This window comes from Anopheles nili, chromosome 3, assembly GCF_943737925.1.
Source record: "Anopheles nili chromosome 3, idAnoNiliSN_F5_01, whole genome shotgun sequence".
In the NCBI taxonomy this organism is placed as follows: domain Eukaryota; kingdom Metazoa; phylum Arthropoda; class Insecta; order Diptera; family Culicidae; genus Anopheles; species Anopheles nili.
This window is the reverse complement of record NC_071292.1, coordinates 45,527,885-45,542,393: the sequence shown is the minus strand read 5'-3', so window position 1 is coordinate 45,542,393 and position 14,509 is coordinate 45,527,885. Positions and strand designations below refer to the sequence as shown.

Genomic DNA, 14,509 nt, shown 5'->3' with positions numbered 1-14,509 from the left:
TTTTGTGCATACAATGTGTATAGTTTTTTCGTATCATTTCAAACACCAATTTTCAATTTGATGCATTGCTCAACTAATATGGGTTCTTGGCGGAAATGTGTGGGTGATAATGTATTAAACATTCACCAATTTAACATTATTAAAACAAGCTAATATCAGCTTGCATTTCGCATGCAGCTTTGATTTGAAAGTTTTCGTTTGAAGATAGCTGATAAATACTTGTCCAGTTGAATGGTTTCAATGTTTTGAGAAATCGACAGCCCAACCAGCATTGATATTTGTGTGCAAGCTGGATTTCCAACTATGGGAATCAGTGAAACAACTAGCAAAAAGCTGATAACGGGATCTCAATCGATCCAGGAATCGGTTTTCAAAGCAATGGAAGCATTTAAGGAATGCTGCGCAAAGGCACGACAAAAAATGGTTTTCGTTATCGACTTGACCTCCAAGCCACAGTGACAGTGTGTTACAATGGAAGATTTATGATTCAGAATTCAATAGGTTCATTTTTCCTGGTGACCAGTTACATATTATAGTCACTTCTTGCACAGCTTTAACTTAAACCTCCGATTCTTTTCTCTTCGAGCTTACTACGGAGTTATACCGGCAGCATAAGTGAAAAAAGTTCCAATAATCTTTTTCTTGTGATTATTTGTTTTTCTTTCTATGATTTATCGCAATCAATTTTTCAAGTTGCAGTTATTTGCGCGGGATTTGAGAGAATGGCGTGAGAACATCTGCAAAAGATGCGAATGGAATTGGTGCTATTGGTATGTTGTTTAACAAAAAGATTCCAAAGCATGATTCGCAAAAAGAAACTGTGTCCCAAAATACCCTTATAGCAAATAGCGGCATACGTTCCGAGATATTCTGTTTTTGAGTGTGACAAGCATTTTTGCTGCCAGATAATCTGTGAAAATCTCTCTGTTCAAGCGAATCAGAGAATTTGTTTCATGACGGCTGGAACAACGGTCTATGTAATGTTGCGAAAATATACGCAAGACACCTTGACCTGTGCAACCACATATGGTTTAGTGGGTTGTCTCGTGTTGGTATCTATCTTATTTTGCTTTGGTTTTACTTTTCCATTCGTACTACACTTTTGCACAAACACAGCTCAACCAAGCTACGGTAAAATACACTTCATTGGATATACCACAGGCTCACAGTAATGAACTTTTATAGCTTCCAAAACTCATATATTTACTGCTAGAATGTAAATTAGTGGCATGACTGTGATGTAGTATCATATCGCTTCTTTTTTGTGCTGTTTTATAGGTCATTTTCAGCCAATCGTCCGACTTGCTGGAGCGTCAATCGTCAGCTGCATCAAGCACAGACGAGACCTCGGGTGCTCAACAAGATCTGAGCGGTGGTTCGAAGCGTGACGACGGTGCACCGGACTTTGGCGTGTTTAAGGACTTTGATTTCCTCGAGTACGAGAGCGAAAGCATCGAGGGTGAATCAACGGATAACTTCAACTGGGGCGTGCGACGTCGCCCATTGTCCGAGGGCGAAAACGAACACTCCCACTCATTCTCCGCGGCTTTGGCGCGAACATCGCACTCAAATATTGATGAAAGTCTGAGTGAAAAGACACCGGTGCTAAATCGTAGAAAACGCCCCAATGCGGATGACTCGTCGGACGAGGAGATCGAATCGGAATCTCCGCTGGACGAAGAACCGCGACCAATATTCACGAAAGCAGCTTACCTTAGTGGACCTCCGACGAGCTTGAGTCTGCGGGAACGACGCCATCGTCGTGATTCGGTATCGCGCAGTGACACTAGTGGCTCCAGTGCCGGTGATCTCGGCGATATCACGCCATGTAATGCTTCACCGCATTTGCCGGGTATGCATCCGTTTGGTCGTGCGGGACCCATACGGGACGAAAGCGTAGATATGTGGCGCCGAAATCTGGTGGGGTTGCTCGTAAACCAACCAACATCCCATGCGCCCGAGCTGTTGAACCAGATGTTCCGTCTGATCAAAGAACTGACGGGGCGATCGATCGCGATTTCCAAGGAATGCATGCGGTACTTCACCGGGTGCGGTGTCCAGCTCGGTCATCGTATATCCGTGCTGTCCGATCTGCTAGCTACACGCGGTGATCCACCGAAGATTTGGTATCATAAAAGTCTAGCGACAACGCCACGGCTTTTTGAAAACCTGCGCTACGGTGTGCTGGAGGTGCAGGAGCACCTTGAAACGTTCTTCGACCGAAAAGAAACGGTTCTGGATAGCCTGGATGAAGTGAAGACGTCTTGCAAGCTTGCTCTTTTCACGTCGGACATCGATTCGGCGAATGAGGGTACCGGCGGGAACTCCAGTGCAGTCGTTTCTCTATCGACGTCAACGGATCCTGCCACGGCCGAGCTGCTGCTGGATCTCGGGCGTGGTCTGTACAAGCTGATGTTCCAGCTACTGTTGCTAATTGAGTCTGATCATAAGATTGCTATCAGCGTAGTGCAGAACCTGCGCCAGAACGAGCAAATGCAAGATCTTTCCAATCTGTACATGTCCGTCCGTGGAGCGTTGCTTCGTTGTATTGATGATGCCGAGATGGAATCCTTAGACACGTCAACATCGACGGAAGGTGAAAACACCCCAACTCCTTCGCCCGGGCTACCGATGAATAACAGCGAGTTTGAGAACATCCTGGTCGAGCTCATCGACAACCAGCGGTAAGAGAATACAATTAGTTTCATTTATACGTATAAGTGTATCTTCCATTTACATTCTGCACAATTGCGATGCTATATTGTGTGTGATAATAATCGTTTGAAAACTTTTGAACGCAGGTGGACGGCAGCCATAAATCATGTTAAACAGCACAAACAACTATCAAACCATTCGGCGTCAAACTACAACCTCTCCGGGGGTGGCGCTGCTGGTTTAATGTATGCTTCTGCCGGCAGCAACACCACTATCGGTTCGGTGTCCTGCGGGGCTGGTGACGGACTGTTCACCAACCTTGGTGCGGATTTAAAATCCGTCGATGATTTATCAATTATTTTGAACGTTTACGCCCATCGGCTGACGAAAGATAGGAACGGTAAGTTTTTAACGTTGTTCCTTTATTCAATAACGTAACCCATTTGGAATCAAATTTCTAAACATATGAAAATAGAACACGCAGTTTCGTATTACGTTTACGTATTTTTCGTTTTCCCCTCATTTCATCATATTTCGGTTGATAGTTTTTCCCTGATTTTTTTATTGATTTGCAGAGAATAGAACGGCAAATTGTTGAACCTGAAACATTGAGCTTTTTTCTTTCCACATCAAGCTTACTGTGAATGTTTTTTTGGCTCAACAAAATTTGCTAGTTTGTTTGTAAGCGGATTTAAAAGTAATACGTTTTCTATTATAGCTAGATAGTTATATATCATATGGTTTAAATTTAGTGGAATGTATGAGAACCTGGAAAGTTTTTACTTAATTGCAATATCGCTTTGTATAGCGGCAATAGGTAACACGCATTGCTGGGCAATATTTAAAGATAATTTTGCCTCGTCACCTTCTTGGGGAAACCTTGGAGATGTAGCATCATCTATCATTCGAAACCGGTGCAAATAATATGTAGGGCGCTTTAAATCAACCTGCGGCCTTCTTAAGACTTCTTTTTGCCGTGTGTAAAACTATACCTTTCACGCCAATGACTCGGCAAATATTTTTTGTTGTGTTTCCTTTGTATTTCAAGGTGCGCTAAGAACACTTGCATGTTGTAGGTTGACTGATGGATGCACCTTAATACATCTTACGTTATTTATGATCTGGATGAAATTTTCTTCCGGCAACCTTGGCAGACCAGCTTGTTGAAACTCATTTTTTCGCTTTTAGAAAATGTTTGAAATGTTTCAATTATCATCGTGAATTTATCTATTGCAACAGGGATGTATTTAAATGTTATTATTAATTTAGGTAAATATTATTAATACATTAATTTAGCATCAAGAATACTTAATGATGTTAAGTTAAATATGTATACGTTTCTATTCTGCTATTAAAGAGCTACGTAGTATGTTTTAAATTTTTAGTATTGATTTCTTTAAATATAATTTCTTTTTGGCACTGTGCTGTAGCATGTTGGATAAAGTGTTTAACTCTGACCGCAGGTGACGCGGGGTCGATTAAAGCTGACCTGATTCACAGATCACTTTATCAAAAGCTGTTGTCTGGAATTATACGTTTTTGAATCTTTCTTTGAAAACAATTAATGCGACATGCCGCACTTGGAAGTCGTAGTTGATGTAAATTAAATTAACATATTTACCGTTGGCACCGTCTGATAGCGAACGAGTTCGCACTTCAAATGTCTCTTCTTAGAGTTCTTCAAGAGACTTCCTAGAACGGGAGTCTCCAATGTTTATGTAGAGGCTGCATTGATAATGGAACATCATAGATATGGAGTCTTTCATGTTGTATGTGATAAGAGAAAAAAGCACACGTTTAAGTGGGGGCATTTTCTGTGTGCGCTCACAGCGCTGTAGGCAAACATTTTTCGCTGTAAACACTCAACATTTGATTGCATTGAGCGCAAATGAGCTTGCACTAATTTCTATTTAAAAAATGTACCTCTAGTGCACTCGTTATTGGGCCCTTTGATTATCTTTTCGTACATACACTAACATCAACTGTGTTTTCGTGCAGTAATGGATGTGAATTAAAATTGCACCGGAAAAATCACGATATTTCGGTGCTATTTTTTAAAAGGATGGAGCGTTAATCCATTCATATTCTCTCTCCTCATTGGAAATCCATCAGATTGATAATTTTGTGCATGGCCGAAATGTAAAACCAGTTTGAAATAAAATGCATGGCTGATGGAGAGAAAAAATAAAAGTAAACAGTATTGCGACGGGGTTGAAAAAAAATAATCGCAAAAGCTTTTTGCGCTTGCTAAAAAGGGGATCAAAAAATTGAACGTTTTTAAATAGCTGAAATATGATATTTGGCAAAAAAAATCATATTCATTTTCTGCCACCATTCTTCAACAGATGTATTTATCGTATCTCGGTCGGAATTTGAGCTTGGTGAAATCTATCAAATTCTCATGGAAAACCTGCTGCATGTATCATCTGCCCTGTCCAACATGGAGATCAGCATGAAAGCCAACACGAGCTCCAGCTCTTCGACCGTGACAACCATGACAACAATTCCCGTGGCGATCGGTGGCGTTGGTTCTAGTGGAACAGGTGTCAACATGATGGGAGTAGGAGTTGTCGGCAATGTCCACGCAGGAACTCAGGTGAGCTCGACAAACTCGTTAAGCGGTGCGACACAGGACAGCAGCCTAGCTCCACCACAGCCACCACCGACCGTGCTGGCACCAACAAATCCTTTCAAGGACACGGTCGATATCATCACGACGTTATAAGCCATCGGGAAGCCCGACTTGGACACCCTCCCGTTAAATCACCATCGCACATAATGCTGATCAACTGTGGTCGGCAGAAGGGAGCAGAAAACGCTGGCAAATGGTGGGTACAGAGGGTGGAAATTATTGCTTGCAAATTCGGTTTCCTTTCGGTTTTCGGATGCCGCAATGGCACATTTTTTACTCCCCGCTCTAGATATGTCTTTGACAAGCGAATCGGCCCCGTTTGCTTTCAGTAACGGAGCGTGTGACGAGCGAACGATGGTTAAAGAAGATGGTAGGAATTTTATCGTTGTACGAAAACAGAAAATCAATTTATTTATTCTCCCCGTTTTCTGCTGTGAACGCGGCTTTTTCTGTGAAGTTTAATGAGAACACCGTGACTGGCTTTCCGAGCAGTCGCGCAAGTAATGTGATGATCCGAAGCGATGATCCGTCTTCGAGATGCTAACATATTCAACGTAAACCGTTAAATGCAAACTTTGAAGATCGAATCGAAACGGAGCGAAGAAAGACGCGTGTGTCAGTAGGCACGATGCCGGGTGGGCATTACTCTGGATTCCATTTTAATAATTTATCAATTCATGCCTCGGACCACTATCGAGTGCCGTCTGGCCGTGTAGTCTGTGTTTTAGTATTATTTATCGATTGTGACAATTAGCGTTAATACGCCGGCTGAAGAGGTTAACAAGAGATACGGAGTGTAGTAGTTGAACTGTGGCGGATATGAAAGCAACAGGTGATTGAACAGACGAAAAAATAAAACTACAAAAGAGTGAGATAAAACGTGCACCATGCGCTGTTTGATGTTTAGTCTTTTGTTGTATAAGCATCTTTACGTAAAATAAATTCAACTGAGCAGTAAGGCTACATGAAATTGTTGGTTTAATTTTCCATAACATCCAGTTTTACATCCGAACATCACTTAATTGTTTTTGCTAGTAAATAATGTTCGACTCATTCAAAGTTTCCGATAAATTGTAATTATTTAGCTCATTTAGCTTGCGTTGCTATATTCCGTTCCCTTTTCTTGCTTATGGTGGTCTGATTGTTAACCAAGTATTGCATAAATTGACATCTTCGTTCGAAATGGAACGAAACGGTGCAGAGCAACTGCCGGGTGTGTAATGGTGCAAAAGATAAACTTAAAACGGAGCTGCTTTCAACGCGAGTAATTTAATTTAAAAACTCTTGTTTACTCTGCACGCTCAGCGCACTTTTCACAACGACGCGCTGTATGATTAATTCAAGTCAGTTCCGGAGCATGTGATATCTCGCATGGCATTGTTTTCCCCCTTGGAATTTCATATATTCTTTGGACGCCAAACAAATAGCTCATTGTTTCGGTAATTTGTTATTGCTGGTTTATTTGCGTGGCATAACTTTTAATACAGTGAACGCTGCGACATTCCTTCAAACGGGACTTTAATATAAAGTTCATCATTACGAGAAACTTTAACCGCATCATGTGGCTCTATAAAACGGTAGTGCCGAAGGTATATAACAAGCAAAGAAGCTCACCCATTTCGCAATAGTGTATCCTTGAAAGGGAACAATTCAATTATACAAAGCACGCTAGAACTTCCGCTCGAAAAAGTTTTCATGTATGAAATTCTTTCATTAATTTATGTTTATACTATCATATACTTTTGTTAAATACAAATATCAACTTAGACTGCTAATTTTCACAAATATGCTCAGCGGTTTTAACATTTTTATCAATCATCTTTGCATTACTGCTGAGCCTCAATTGCTTGTTGCTTGCAAAAATATAAAAACAGCAGCATGTTTATTTGCTTCAGAAGCCAAAAACCGCGAGAGCGTGCAGCATACCACCATTATAAATTACCACTCTTATTTATCAATCGTATAATGAGTTACGTGGTAGCCTCGGAAAAAGTAATGCCAACGATTTCCGGTAGCACAGTTGCAATGCAAGTGCAAAATATTGCTTCCGCCATGAACCATTTCAGTAACAAATTTGATTTTTCCTGCCCATTCTTTTAGCCACAATGAACGATTAATTATATTTCGTGCACCATACCCGGAGAATGAAATATTCTGCTCACTTTATTCTCCGCTACTGGAATTATAACATCAACCACGACGGTGGTCACCATACGGATAACTATTGCCGTTCATCTGACTGGCGATGTTTCAGCTCAGTAAATGTCGCGGCTACCAGCAGCTAGGGGACACAGATAACTATGGGAAAGCACGACGCGTCCGAACGGCTAACTGTGTTCGTTTTTCACGTTCATGCCTTCTCCAAGTAGCTTTTGCTTGGAGGGGAAATTGTGTTTATTTCAAAAAAGTTAACAATTCAAACGTGATATGGCTTTTGTATACGTATATGCTTATCGAAAGTAGTTGAAATTACATTTATAAGAATATATTATGAAATTCAGGGCACATAAATGCAGTATAAGTTATCACTGAAATACAATAATTTTTGAACTTTTAACATAATTTAAATCAAACGCAACACGAGTCTAGCTACCCCAGGGTTCATTTCCATCCCTCTTTTATCCCTTAGCGGGGAAGTGCCTCCCCTACTTCGAAAGCCAAAGGAGACGGTGGAAAATGTAGGAGAGTTTTCCCTCAAAACGTGCCAGCGTCGGGTAACTTCGTTTTTCCGCACGCAGGAGAATCGTTTGGTGGGAAATGAATGAACGTACAGCCCAGTTCGCCTACGATATACGCGGCAGTCAGCGATGAATGCCGGCAGGAGTTTGGACGGATGCGAATCAATTGTTCCGTGTAGCGTTACAATAAGCTACGAGTGGTTTTGCTTCTCCTTCCGGTTGAATGCATTCCGGTCTCGAGCGGGCCAACGATTGAACAAAATACGGTACCACAATCACTTACGCAAAGAGATTCAATGATCGATTACTGCTCGCTTTGTTTTATGGGCATACCAATCATGGATCAGTTGCGATGTTTGAAAATAAATCTCCGTCACATTGTCGAATCCGGGAAACCCCAGCGTGCGCTTGTTTTAAAGGTTACCACTTTAAAATAACTCGTTCAAATAGCTCGACGGAGCTTGGCCCCCCGTACGCAGGACTGACTGTCCAGCGACGTGAAACATTTCTAGTCATAGAAACCTTTGAAAAACAAGGCAAGCCTTGACCGCACAACGAGTCATTGAGCCATTTACGACGAAGCTTTGAGCTTTAAAATAGCGAACCAAACCAAAGAGCGAGAGAGCACCGAAATGGCAGCGACGAATAGCTCCAAATTTGTCGGCCGTTTGTCAACGCGTCTGATTTCGTGACAGTTGGCCGCTCCCCAAACAAGGACAAGAAGTTAATTTTCATCGCAACTCGTCACCGAGACGCATGGTACGTACGTTATCAATTCCTAGACACAACATTTTCCCGGCGGTGACAACCACCTTAATGTATTCTGCCACTTACAGCTTACACGTGCATCTCAGCGGCGCATAAACTTTTCCATTACACGCAAATTACACCGCCCGGCAAACGGAAAGGGCGCAGATGGTGTTAATAAATTGAAGTTTGGGAAGACAATTTCATTCCACGCCATCGGGCTGTGCCCGTGTGCGTGTAGTTTGAGGATGTTCGATTATGCCCTGTCCTTCTAATCGTACCGTCAAGCGGCTTGTGACTTAAAAGCTATTTTAATTGAGTTCGAGCTAAACATCGCTACACACTCGCACATACCACGGATCATACAACTTACTCGAATCGCTGCAATCAATTTCGGAGTTTTAATAATCGTTCGTTTTCAAGCGTTTCTAGTTCTTGAAACTGCACTAGATATACCAGTAATTATGCGATGCTAAGATGATTTCTTTTCGGTGCTGTTCGCCAACGGATAAGGAAAAAAAAATCATTGATTAATCAAGATTTGATTCGCCAGGGGGCGAAACACCCGCACCATTCCCTGTGTGTTGGTGGGAAAAGTTTGCGTCGCTTCTGGCATTAAATTGACGTTTCTTGGTTGAATCCCTGATCGGAGTAATCCTTGCCGTTGCCATGGGGAAGGTGTTTGGGAAAAATTATTTCAAATGAAATACCCAGAAAAGCCGGTACGGATTGCTCCCCGAAAATAGCGTGCTATTGTGATGTATGATGCTCTATAAATAGCGTGTCTTTGAATGTTATCTTAACAATCGCTCAAGACACTAATTTTTTGGCGTCGGTCATGTTTACAACTTGCGAGCTGCATTAACTAAGCTAGAGATTTGGCAAAAAATAAAGCATACATTACACCACTACAAATCCATTTATGTTTGAGCTTTTACTTTGATAATATCACAAAAATAACAACCTGTTGCCAATGCAAGATTGATGAAGCTAAACAACTTAATATTCGTGTACGTATATCTTCATATTCATGTATCCTTAAAAAATGTAATCCTTTTCATAGCTTTTCATCCACTCAAATGCTGCTGGTATCGGAAAATTCGTAGCCTTACTTCAGGTAAACGGCACACTTGAAACACCATACCACTGCTGGAAAAAAATATCAACCTCCATAAAAACCATAACCTGTACAATTTCAGTATTGGCTCTTAAAATAACTAGCATAACGCGAATTTCATTTCACGTTCGATGAGGCGCACATGATATGAAAATTGTAAACATTCCAGCTTGTGCACGTTTGGTCGTGAAACACGATTTGAGTTTAACGCTTCGATTTACTTTACCAAATGCAAGGTGAATATTGTGGGTATTCCTGTGGAATGGCATTCGGCAGCAGATTTTTATAAATTAATCGGTTGGGAATAAAAAGAAATAATTACAAAAATATGTAGCAAACTGTCTGCGAGCAGACACAAAATTATTGCACAATGCCGCATGAAATTCAGACCTTCATGAAGCGAATGGAACGTGTCGAGATGATTGAACGCGCTCCCTACTTTCCTAAAAAATGCGAAACATTTGTTATTTACCGTAGCATATGTTGTACAGAAATTACAATCAATTTGTTTTCACATGAATGTGTCGCTTCATTTACTTTTAGTGATGGATTGTTCTTCAAATACCGTTCAAAAAGGGGAAAAGTGACATGAATTCGTACACCTTCCTATTAATTTACAATTAAATGTTACATTTTAATGAACATGAGTAGCTGAACAATGATTCGGAAAATTAGAAAAAATTTCCTGTAGATCAATTCAACCAGCTTATTTTTATTTATATTATCACAGCATGGCATTGCTTTGTCGGCTCCTTATGAGCGGTAGCCTTCTTATCCGTAAAGTATATAGACCTTTTCCTCTCATTTTTCATACCCTTAACATGCTGGTGTGAGTCAAAGATGATTATTTGTTCTGAGAAGTGTGTGTGTTAACAAAAGAGTCCACAAACACGCTTTGGAGGATAAGTTTCCCTTCGACAAGCAAACATTTCACCTGCATCCTTCCTTTTAGAGCATCCTTCTTTTACAGATAGCGTAAGAATGTAACAAAAACTTCCCTCGTCACACGGTTTGTTGTCTAAACTAATCTTTTAGCAGACAATAGAACACCGAAACCGTGCTGTAGATTACCTTTCTGATTGCCAAACTTACCAGGACTAAGCCCCATTAGCGATGTTTGAATGCGTGTCGACATGCTAGTGACCCCTTGAACAGTTGCATACACGTGGGCTAAGTACTACTAGGGTACCTAGTGTTTGAGCTATTGCATAGGTATAAGCGATTTATTTACTTCGTTTAAAAATACTTAAGCGAATTATCTACCTTGTTTAAAATTCACTTTGTTTGCATTGCTATTAAAATATACGAATGTTATTATGACTTGAATTTTAATTATTCTGCCGTTATGGCAAAGGTTGATAAAAATATTACGTTTTAGATTATTATGTAGGCCCAATATTATTACGATAACATGTTTCACTTGGTACACACGATACGGCTTTAAACATAACAAACTAGAAAACGTTTACTAATCCTGGCACTAGTTTAGTGTTAACCTGTGAACTCATTACAGTGTTGTGCCCTCCCTTACAATTATGAAGCTATACTAGTAGCAGCGGTCAAAATACAAAGAAGCGCACGAATTGCTTCCATTAGTGGTAAACTAAACGATAAACATAATTTCCACTTATTATTCATGCTTGCTCACCCTCTTACGGCGAGTGGCGTCCGATTAAGCGTAGTATCCGGCCACGATGGCCCTGGCTAGTTTTTGTTTTCCTACTTTGCCTATTTATTTTCCGTGGCTTCATCCACGCGCTTTCTCTCTCACTCTCTCTTTCTCTGCTTCAACGATGTTTGTAGATCACGGCAGAGTGAAATTTGTTCTTATTTACGTTGTGTAAACGCTAGCCGGGTATCATGCCTGAACTTGACTTCTTTTTGAGTAGTTTTGTGGCAGATGTAACACCCCAGCACCGTTTGGAGATGGTTCGAGCCGCACTACTTGGCATGCCCAGGGTGCTGATAATAAATATGATATTAATACCTGTTCTATCCCTCTGGTTTTGAATTTCGTTACTACTTAAGTAATTGTGTGCTTATAACTTTTTGTTTTTTATTTTTGCTTTTTTATGTTGCATCATGTTTTAAATTGCATTGGATAAGTGGCGTACATTTCCTTTTCAAACTATGAAACTTGTTTGAGTAATATTACAATAATTTTCATTTTTTTTCTGTTACGCAGGATGTTCTGAAATTGAACAGCTAGTATAAGATGATTTTTTATTATACTGTAGCCAGTACCATTGCTCGACGTATCAAAATGTTTATAGAATCACTCTTACCAAGTTTCACTAAATTGTGGATCGTTCTTAAAATGTTGCTTTTTTGTAGTTTATCTAAATCCAGATACTTCCCAGTGCTGCAACAGCATCACCATAACAAGGGGTCGAAAAATAATATTCATTAACGAATTAGACCAAAAACATCATCATCACACCTGGCCCTTTTTTGTCAATACCTTTCGACCGCTTCGCATAACCATTGTAATGGTGGTGGCATGTTTTTGCTTACAAATTGTGTTTCAGAGAACGAAAGAATTGATGAACACAAAAGTGTACGGTGATGGTTTTTGTGGTCGCTTTATTGCTTCCATGCCGTGCTGGGATGAGTCTTTTGTTTAACCTAGGAAGAATTATCCGTTGAATTAATCATGTACTAGGGGTTACAATTAGTTTATCCTTTAACCCATGTTGGAGGGTTTTTTTTTCACTCACTGTTGTATACTTATTTCGAGTCCAACAGTTTTTTATCATTTGAAGCAATGTTTCTTGTACAATTAGAATATCTTACACAAAATACACAATTTATTTTATGATGAGTAAAATCGTCACTAATTATTCACAAAATGTTCATCCAATCACACAAGCATTATCTTGAAAATTGCATAGTTCACCGTCACTTTCTATCATGTGTCGATTTCGAACTCATAGTTGGTTTACTACATTCATTGGAAAATATGATTGACATACTGTCGGCATTGTTTGAAGCCTTTCCCAGAAAAAGCATCGTTTCGCTATCGCTCAGATGGCGCATATCGAAACTAGGCGCATGTCGAATTGAGGGAGTTTGAAATGATTGTACTGCAAATTGTACTACATGTACCCTCTCGGGAAATGTACCTTTCGAGAAGCGTAGTGATCAAATGAAAAGGGTTCTCTGGAACAGTTCTGCACAAAAAAAAATGAACATGGTACCAGGTGACACGACTTGAAGCAGGTGACTACAATTTACTGCCACAAGATGGACTCTTTTGCCGGTCCGGCCTCAGATCGGCTTTTTTGACGAAGGATAATGGTCAGTTGTTCAACTTTATCGTTTCATGTGCCGTTTTCGAACAAGTCAACATGTGTCTTTGGCAGTGGATTAAACACGAGTTTTTTGTTTCATATTCTACTGTCGCATTGAATCTTTAACCCAACATACATGACTGTTTTTTTTTTCGATACTGTGCTAAATAACCAATTGTAGTCTTAAGCACGAGGACAAGAATTACAGACAACCAATTATTGTTCTACAATTGGTTTAGGTCTCCGTGGACACATGAATTTAAATCGATCGCAAAACAAGAATGATAGAAATGCTACCGAATGTATCTTATCCAAAGTACATCCTATTATTCATTCGCTAAAGTAGAGGGATAGGAGTGTTATTTTTCTTTCGGTGGTGCCACTTGAATGAAAGGAAATATTGTTACTCGAATGAAACTTTTAAGGCTAATATTTATAGGGCGCCAAAATGGCAGTGAAAGCTTTCTTGAAAAACATAAAGAGATCGGCCAACAATTGCTTCAACATGATTTGATGTGGTATAAACATTTACAGTTAGAATATGCTTGATGAAATGAGATTATTATATAATGTAAGGCAACTTCATGAAGCTCACGAATACGGTTATATATAAATATATATTTCAATTCAAAGTATCCTGTAAGTATTTTTGGTATTTTCATTGTTTAATTTGTTAGTAATTTTACCAAATCTTTTCTACCTAAGCCACGTGATGTTCGTGATTGGTTTTAACTCATGTTAAAGCGTTGCTTTAGCGTTCTTAGAACCGCTATCAACGGCCAGCGGCTTTGTTTATTTATTCTTTTTCTGATTGATGCTGATACTGAAACACATCTTTGCTTTATCAAAACAAAACGAAAAAAACTGTTTCCGGAAAACCAACAACAAAAAATTTGAAACATCGAATTCAAACGTCTCTGCTGTTCAAACAGTCTATCGCAGGCATCATCTGCTTACTGAGAACTGGGGACGGAAATGACGCTCAACTTGCTCGACGAGAGCAGATCCCGTCGGTTCGAGAGTTCCGGTTTGCTGATAAACATTGCTAGCCATTGGGCATGATTGATGATGCCAAGTTAGTGACAGCGTTAAACACAGCCCCACGGTAGTGCACGGCTCGAAAGCTGGCGGCTTAATTTGACGCTATTTACGCGTGAACTAGGATCATCAAAGGCCGGTCCTGGCTAACACGAGATCGATAGGCCGTGGCTGATTGGCTCGTATTGGTTCTCGGTTAGGCACAGCGGTGCAATTGTTGCGGTTGATGGCAGGAAATTCGAGCACTTTGGTAAACGCTTCACCAGTTTAATAAAGAAAGTTCTTGGAGAGCTCATTATTTGCTCGGCAGGAAGGTCAATTACTTTCGAACTACCCGAACGGGCGCAGATAT

The 14,509-nt window shown here is 40.3% G+C and overlaps 1 protein-coding gene across 1 annotated transcript in view; it reads left to right on the top strand.

Annotated features, from left to right (window-relative positions):
- Positions 1-6,241, top strand: part of LOC128722667 (protein furry) — a 34,629-nt gene extending 28,388 nt beyond the window's left edge. The window contains exons 23-25 of the mRNA XM_053816343.1: positions 1,279-2,684; positions 2,802-3,055; positions 5,001-6,241. Coding sequence (XP_053672318.1) covers positions 1,279-2,684; positions 2,802-3,055; positions 5,001-5,380 — 2,040 coding nt within the window. The 3' untranslated portion in view covers positions 5,381-6,241. The remainder of the gene's footprint in view (positions 1-1,278; positions 2,685-2,801; positions 3,056-5,000) is intronic.
- The last annotated feature ends 8,268 nt before the right edge of the window (positions 6,242-14,509 follow it).